The sequence below is a fragment of the Primulina huaijiensis genome, chromosome 5, assembly GCF_012295235.1.
Source record: "Primulina huaijiensis isolate GDHJ02 chromosome 5, ASM1229523v2, whole genome shotgun sequence".
In the NCBI taxonomy this organism is placed as follows: Eukaryota; Viridiplantae; Streptophyta; class Magnoliopsida; order Lamiales; family Gesneriaceae; genus Primulina; species Primulina huaijiensis.
In genome coordinates, this window is record NC_133310.1 from 22866260 (window position 1) to 22874553 (window position 8294).

Consider the following 8294-nt stretch of genomic DNA (forward strand, 5'->3'; position numbering starts at 1 on the left):
CAAGTGTGGAGTATGAATATATGCTCCTATCCTATGAGAGGTTCTCAAATGAATAAACCGTCAATGCATAGGTTAAATTTTAGCCATCTGAAGAATTTTAACAAGCACTGAATTCAAAAACATATTTTTGAGTAAAACTTGTATTCCTGGTAAGGTGGTCGCTGATTCTTTATGGAAATTTTCCGGGATCCGAGTACTGGAAAACGGTTAAGCGGAGATACTACACGGTGACTGGTGAAAATCCGGATGAGGGAGTTTTGGGTCAGTTGATAGAAACAGGCAAGAGCGAGAGCTTTCTACAAAAGGCGATAGATCAGCAGCAGGGTAGAGGAAAGTGATGGATACTATAATGGAGATCCAAGAGACGCACGGTGCTGTAAAGGAAATAGAGAAGAATCTTCGGGAACTGCATCAGGTTTTCGTGAACATGGGGAAGCAGCTTAATGGCTAGTTCTTTTGAGTGAGGTGGGACTGAGCAGCTCGAGGTTGATAGGAAACATCAGAAGAAATCGAGGAAACGGACTTGTTATGGGATTATTCTGCTGCTGATAATTATTTTCTGGATCATTGTTCTATCTGTTCGGCCATGGAAGTCTGGATCATTGTTCTATCTGTTCGGCCATGGAAGTAATGATCTATCTGTTCGGCCATGGAAGTAACTAGTGAATTACATATTGAGTTTCAATCTTGGGAGATTTAATTACTTCGTTTTATCATGGTGATATTCATATGCTTATGTTCTTTGTATCTTTTTTGTATGTTTATTTTTTGTTAGATTCTTATTTGTTTTCGTTGTATTTGCTTGCATATTTGTTTTTATTTCTTTGAAAATTAAGCGATTATTTTCATCTCCCGGTGCTTGTTTCATATCCTTAAGTCAATCATTTAACTCATTATTTGTGGAATTTTCTTCATGGAAACCAAATTCTAGTCCTTCAAATGTGGCTTGTCTTGTGATCATATTATGATATAAATTCCAGTGAAACGATCCATAACTCGTGTATATATTTATATATACATTTACAAACTTACAAGAATTGAATTGTGGCCAATCAGATAGTCCAGTTGTACAATAATTTGCTTATTGTTTGGAGTCCAGTTTGGTTAAACTCAAATTGTTTAATGTAGCAAAACAAATTATATATTGGAGTTACACCAATAATAATAAGTTCTGAAACTTCAAATTTTCAAAGAAAATGTTCTATATGAGCACCAGTTTTTTTTTTTTTGTTGGCCGTGTAATTTTCTAGCTAAAATCAAAATTTCCCGACTAGTTATATAGTCTAGAAATGTATTCCCAACTGATCAAGATGGATATGCACAAATCAGATGCTGAGGTATGCATGAAGAATTCCTCCAAGCCCTAGCATGCAATCGAAGCATTTCTCTCGCTCTTTCCTTTATCTCACTCCCACAATCCACTTGAAGAACTAAGCACAATTTCGCCACCACACCGACATGTAACATTTCCTGCAAAACTCCGGGCGTAGCCGAAAATTTTGAAATCGAATGCAAAATCCTCACACCCCGCTCGCTTGCCACCTGAGAGATTCGAAGTATTTTCTTCGAAACAATGGCTATTCCAGCGCTGTGATTCAGCAGCTCGGCTCTACCCTCCGAGAACTGGCATAGTATCTCCAGCACCACTAGCATCATTTCACTAGCCCTTTTATCCGATGAATCTAGTAAAAGGTCAATCAATAAAGGGACCGTGCCTGCTTCCAATGCTTTGATCCTGTTCCTTCCCCATGGACAGACGTTGATCAGCACTTTGAGCGTGGATTTTATAGTCTTTTTCGAGAACTCGTCATTCAAGATTTGTGCACATTGAACAAAGAATTCGGAACTTAGGTTGATGACGATTCGAGCTGGATCGGCTACTTCAAGAATTGACTTCAGTAGCATGATAGCATAAGCCCGTGATTCGTAGCTCCCAAATTGCATCATATTGGTCAAGGATTCGACTAACTCTTGGCTGCAGACTGATTCCAACCACGATTCCGACAGATGGAGACTGTAAAGAATGCTTAAAGCCTCCTCGCACATCAATTTCGATTCCGATTTAGCTTCAGATTCGTTGTCAGCGCGATAAGTTTCCAGGGTTTTATTTACAATAAACGATGCCAAGAAATCGGCAGTTCCTACAGCTTCCATGCATCTTTTATTGGCCTGATTCTCTGAAGCGATGGATTTAAGTCTTCGTAAGCAACCCATCTGCATCTGTGGAGAATCGGCATCGTTGAGTAATTTCAGAACCTGAGACTTACTGACTGGAGATCTCGGTGTGGGGAGCCTTTCGATGCCATGCGAGGAGTGGAGGGTGCACCAGGATTGGATCAGGCGCCTGAGGGTGATGTTTGGGATCAATTCGGAGTCGGAGAGGACCTGTTTCGTGACCGGACATGTGTCGTTCTCGCGAGTGAATATCCAATTTTCGATGCTATCCCTGTCGAATGTTATGCCAGTAGAGATCGTCACCGGATCTTTCATCATGTCTAGAGTAATGGGACACAAAAAATATGGAGGAATTTCTACTTCCGCCATTTATTTCTTCTGAAATATACTATATATATATCGAGAATGACTGAAGTATAGCTTTAGACAGGACTTAGGAGAATATGGAGTCTTGTAATTGTTTATTTGCTTTTGCTTTGAGAAATCTTGCATTGGAGGATCGGTTTTATATGTTGGGAGGGAAGAGATCGAAATGGGAAGTCAAAATTTTAAAAAGTCAACACACGCAATTTTGTGTGCATGGGGTGTGCTTAACTCGGTGATATGTTATTTTTTTATTTTAAAATATTTTGGGGCTTTGGACTTGGACTGGTCGTCTGCCATGCACCGACTCTTTGACTTTCATTTCCCACGTGGTGGATCTTTTTAAGAAAAGTCAAATAGAATGAATATTATTATTGTAATAGCTTTCAGATTCGTAGATTCCGTTTTGACTTTTAATTCTTGCAATATTATAAAACCCAAAAAAAAAAGTTTACAGATGTCGAAATAAAATCTTTTTTAAAAAAATAAAAAAAAATCATTTAAGTCATAAAAAATTATATTCCTCTGCGTCTTTCATCATTTTACTTAATTCTGCAATGATTATTTCCCGATGAGCACACGGAATTTGCAATTTAATCCAAACTTTATTTCAATTACTTATATTTAAGTCCAGGTCTTGGTTTTTGTTTGCATTTACTGCCAGCGTTGATTTCATTTACATGCGTAAGCACTCACATATTTGCGCCGACATCAATTTCTCTAAATATTGGATAAACAACACACAGGTTTCAAGTCTACGACCAATTTAATTTCAAATTCTGAAAATAAGAATTTTTTTTAAAAAAAAAAAGATAAAAAGAAATCAGGCGTGAACACAATCTACCAAACATAAAAATCATTCACATTTTCCGATTCATTTTTTTTTATTTCAATTTTTTCTACCCCAAATCCATAATATATCAACTTTTATTATTGATATTTTTTTTAAAAAATATATATTTTGGCAATAATATATTATTATTTAAAGTCAGCTGATTTCATGCTTTGATGGACTCAGATTCCGAATCAGAATCGGAATGAAAAAAATTGGGCCTCATATAAAATAATGGGCTTGATGTGATATTTCTCGGGTAATAACTCATGATGGATTAGGAAGCCCGATAGTATTAATAAGAACGAAGGTTTAAATGAAAGGATGGAACACATAAAACATTGTCTAAGGTTATTTCTTGATTGGAATTTTGATGCAGAAGACCTATGGGGTAGAGTAACAGTGGGTTTAGTTGAAGTTTTTGTTTGAGTAAAAATTTTGTGGTTGTGAATTTTACCTCTGCTGTCCATAATCCAAAGCTTTGTGCTGAAGTTCTTGTCCCGATATTTGCAATGAAATTTTAGAGTACGACAAATTTCGACATGGATAAATGTTCATCTGAATTCAAAATAAAAAATATGAGGTCAATTCAATTCGATTATCTATTAAATATGTTGTATTAAAAATAGGAAAAGTGTAGCATACACTAAAACAATTATTTGTTTGATCATTTTAGTTAACATGAACACAGATGCAAAATAATTAATATCCACACCTAACATATCTACTTTCATACGGCATTGTTTTTTCAAGATCTTTCAAGAGCCATCCTTGTCTTTATTGTAGCCAAAAGGGCATTTCCTTTTTATTTTTTTTAATATTCTTTCTTTAACACATACATTGGAGATTGGAGATAAGGTCTTCATAACTCTCATGTGGTCCATAGCAAATTCCATTAAAAATATTAAAGCTGTAAAGTAAGTCTACTAAGTCTCTCACTCACACAAGCAATAATTTTTGACATTTTTTTATTCAAAGAAACATTCGTCATTCTATTTAGTATACAAAGAATCTCAATCTCCCACTTTTAGTTTATTGTCTTGTTCTTCTAGTCTATGTTTTATGTCCAGTTCATTTTCTAAGTTTTGATAAGACAGAATGGATAAGGGCTTCGTTGTTTTAAAATTGGTCAAGGCCCCGAAAACAAATTTATTGTATTTAACCGATAAGAATTTTTTGCTTAAGAATTATATATAAATTTTGATTTTTTGCTTGAATATTACCATTATAAATTGATTGACAAATGAATACACAAATATATGGTATAATATTTTAGGACATCAAGGAGTTCTGATTTAGACACTGGGAGTTGGGTTTTCACTGGTAACGACATTCTTCGGCAAATCCTTTAATGGAACAACACAAAATCAAGAACTGGAAAGGCATGCCCCATTGCTGAAATTCCACCTTAAATTAAGGTTCATATATATGACATGAAATAATAATATATAAAAGTTCACTCTTTATTCTTCTGTGCCACCCAATATTGCTGGCGTCTATATATCCAGTATTACAATTCAACTACTTATCTGCAGCAACAAAATTAATATACAATCACAATCCATATGCTTTCTGAAGATCCTAACCTGTCTGTAAGAACTAAAAATGTATAATATATATATTCTATATGAATTTTCTTGCTCCTCCACACCAACATGTAATAACAATAATCAAGGGGGAAACTGGTGTAAATGGAACTTAGTATTCTGAAGTTATGAAGTTTGCTTCGCCGATTTCAACTCCCCTTCCTATTTGTATGCTTTGATTTGGGAGATATGCTTGATGGGTTCCTGAAATGGGAAGGCTTTCGCAGTGGGGGAGGCCCAGGGTGAGCGAAACACCATTGCCAGAATATGGAGCTTGGAATTGCTCGGGCCCGAATCTCTCGAGTTCAGCCATTGGATACGAGCCGAACCCTCCAATGAAATTCGTGGGAGCTCCCATAAAGGTGAAACCATCTCTGGTTTGCCTCTCGATGTCAAATTTCAGGGACATCAGTCCGGTATCGGTTGCCTTTGAGGCAAAGTCTATTATTTCAGGAATCCGTTGTTTCTTGGGACTCCGTTGGGTGATTCTTTCCATTTCGGATGATGCAACGAGGTTGAAACGTGGTTGGTTTCTGACGTTTGCTCCGATTTGGGACGTCGAATTTGTAGGTAGTGCCATTGTTGAAGCAGTGTTCTGGTTTGGAGGCTGGTATGTTTCTTGATTTGAGATTATGCTTTTGTTTGGTTTCTTGATTCCCGGGCTCTTTTCTTTTGGAGATTTCGAGATTGAGTCGTCCATTTGTTCTCTTTTGCGATGTTTATCATCTGATCCAGTTTTCTCATTTTCTTTCATTTCTTCTAAATACATCTCCTCAACCATCGGCTTCCAAAGTCGAACCCGAGCATTTATAAACCAATTAGACACCTGTAGATGATATATAGATTATATACATACATCTACAAATGAAGTATAAGAAAAGATCAACAATCTACCGAATGGATAAATATGTACCTGACTCCTGGTGAGCCCTGTCTGTTTAGCAAGTATCATCTTATCTGAATCCTTGGGATACCTATAAACCAAACAGTAATCAAATTCAGGCAAATCCAATGGGAGAAAACTTATAAAACATGAAATCTATCAGAAAAATGAAGAGGGTACTTACGGATGGAGGAAATGTTCGAAGAGCCAGGCGCGTAGAACAGAAACAGATCTTTCCGGAAGTCCTCTCTGGGGTCTCCAAGCGTTGGGCTGGATCATTCCCAGTTGCTGCAAAGCTCTTTGCTGTCGAATCTGATTGTCCACGTATTTGAGTCTTGAACCTTCCATCTTGTCTCCAAAGCTGTCTTCTTCACCTAAACTTTTGCTAGCAGATTTGATTTGGCCCAAGATTGCGTCTTTTAGGCACCGGAATTGCTTCGAGATTGTTTGAAGAGCTACGGCTGTGTAAGCCTTTGCAGAGCCGATTCCAGCTGCTTGTTCAAGCCAAGAAATTACAATCTGCATCTGGTGATGGTATTGCCTGTACCTCTGCTCAACCTTTACAACACATGTTTGCAGAAGTAAACTTTAGAAATTTGATGTAAGAAACTTCGATATTTCTTCTGCCAAATATGCAAAACACTCAAAAGAGATGAAGTATGGTTTATGCCTGAACAGATTTCATGTTCTTGAATATGGAATTGCAGTGGAAAGTAATCTCTCTTTTTGGCAGTCCTAAATAAAATAAATAAAAATCGCAATCCAAGTTTTCTTGTAATAATGAAAACAGGACAGTTGGAAAAGAACATATCTGACATGAAATTCAGATGATGGTAACCCTTCAATTTTTTAAATTCAACTTTGGATTTTAAAGGCTGCTTCTTATATATTCTTACACAACTGAAAACAGAAATAGGCTTACCTCGTCAAGCATGTTAACAAGCTTAGCTTTCTTCATCTGAATTTCCTGTCTCTCTGCTGTACTAAGCTCAGACCTACGTTTTGCACTGCTCTCTCCACCACTTTGCCCATCTTCATTCACCCCATCGGCCGTTGATTTTCCATTAGTCTGTAGCTGCTCATCAATCCCCTTGTCGGATTCATTTCTACTCTTTTCTCCTTTCCCAACATTAGCAACTTCATCAAGAAGCTCCTGCACCGCTTTCAAATACTTGGAACTCAACAGTACGCTCTGCACCCCATTCACGCCGGTAGAAACGCCTGAAGTTGAGGACGGCGATCCTCCCGAAGAACCCTTGACGTCACCTCCACGTGGCGTAGATATGTTGGTCACGACTGCTTGAGAGGGGATCTCTCTTTCCTGCTTGAAAGAACCATACACCATCGGCGGCTGCTGCTGACGTTGCTGCTCAGAAGACAGGCTCAAAGAAAGTCCTTGATGAGAGTGTGAAACGTCACGCGCCTCCTGTAGGTCGATGTGCTGGTTGTAAAGATTGTAGTGGACTCCCGGAAAGAATCCGTGGAGGGCCGATACATTTGGCTGGTGAGACTGCTGTTGCGTTGACATGGCAGCTGCGGTGTTTGAATTGGAGCTCTGGAGGGGGATGCCGACAAAATGTTGAGTTTGTGACGGCGGCGCGTGGTGTAAGCTTCCAGATGAGTTTGGGTTGAGGAATACGAAGTTGCTGTTGTTTGCACCTGCTGACGGCTGGTTGTCAGAGAATCCAACGTAGGCAGGATTCATGAAAATAAGGGTTTGTAATCCATCGCCACTTCCTAGGATTTCCGAATTCCCATGAAAGTACGTAGCCATCAATCTTGGAGAGACAGAAAAATATAAACACTGATCGTTACACAACTACGCTACATACTCATAAACAACGTATACATCAAGAAGACATACGCGCGCGTACCTGTTGATGAAATTACTTTTGAGAAATTGACTAAAGACTAAATTAGTGCAACAGTGGGAGGATGAACCCTGAAAAATCCAGAGAATAATAATAAAAAAAATATATTATTCTTTTAAAGAAAGAACCCTTATATCAAAAAGTCCAACACACTGTACAATCTGCAACCCCTTGAAGCTGCTATCTTCTATCAGTAAAATAATAAACTACTTATTATTTTTCTATTATATATTATATTATAGGATTGAGTGTTGAAGAAAGGGATCAGTTAGATTAATATATATATGGTATATATTATATATTAGCGATGTACCAATCAGAGCGTACACGTGCATCTTCATCACCATCTGCAGATCATCAATGAAAGTGATCAAACTTGGGAGAAAATTATCATCAGCAAGCAGTGCTGTGTGAGAATATTGCGATTGAGTTACATGAAAAGGATAGAAAACACACATCATATCGTAAAACAGAAACAGGCGGCCATATATAGGAATCCACAGATCTTATTATTTATAAATATCATGCGAGTGATTTTGTTTATACAAATAAAATAGGGTAGGGTGGGGTGGGGTGGGGGGGGG

The 8294-nt window shown here is 37.7% G+C and overlaps 2 protein-coding genes across 6 annotated transcripts; both read right to left on the reverse strand.

Moving 5' to 3' along the window:
• Positions 1 to 1052: 1052 nt before the first annotated feature.
• On the reverse strand, positions 1053 to 2637 carry LOC140977290 (E3 ubiquitin-protein ligase PUB22-like). Its single transcript, XM_073441984.1, has one exon. The coding sequence runs from the start codon at positions 2542 to 2544 to the stop codon at positions 1306 to 1308; it is 1239 nt and encodes a 412-aa protein (XP_073298085.1). The 5' UTR covers positions 2545 to 2637; the 3' UTR covers positions 1053 to 1305.
• Positions 2638 to 4817: 2180 nt separating this feature from the next.
• LOC140977289 (BEL1-like homeodomain protein 1) lies at positions 4818 to 8273 on the reverse strand. 5 transcript variants are annotated; one of them, XM_073441980.1, is made up of 7 exons: positions 8167 to 8273; positions 8024 to 8057; positions 7714 to 7781; positions 6762 to 7617; positions 6024 to 6397; positions 5870 to 5930; positions 4818 to 5782 (listed from the first exon to the last, which is right to left on the reverse strand). In XM_073441980.1, the coding sequence occupies exons 4-7, from the start codon at positions 7611 to 7613 to the stop codon at positions 5069 to 5071; spliced, it is 2001 nt and encodes a 666-aa protein (XP_073298081.1). In that variant the 5' UTR covers positions 7614 to 7617; positions 7714 to 7781; positions 8024 to 8057; positions 8167 to 8273; the 3' UTR covers positions 4818 to 5068. The 5 variants fall into 5 exon arrangements, with proteins under 5 accessions (XP_073298081.1, XP_073298084.1, XP_073298082.1 ...); XM_073441983.1 differs by having other exon boundaries at positions 7704 to 7781; XM_073441981.1 differs by having other exon boundaries at positions 8038 to 8269.
• Between the last annotated feature and the right edge of the window lie 21 nt (positions 8274 to 8294).

Coding starts and splice junctions, on each gene's coding strand:
- LOC140977289 (XM_073441980.1), bottom strand. CDS start 7,613: ATGGCTACGTACTTTCATGGGAATTCGGAAATCCTAGGAAGTGGCGAT. Junction 6,398..6,761: donor TTGTTAACATGCTTGACGAG/GTAAGCCTATTT, acceptor TGTGTTGTAAAG/GTTGAGCAGAGGTACAGGCA. Junction 5,783..5,869: donor CAGGGCTCACCAGGAGTCAG/GTACATATTTAT, acceptor TATCATCTACAG/GTGTCTAATTGGTTTATAAA.
- LOC140977290 (XM_073441984.1), bottom strand. CDS start 2,544: ATGGCGGAAGTAGAAATTCCTCCATATTTTTTGTGTCCCATTACTCTA.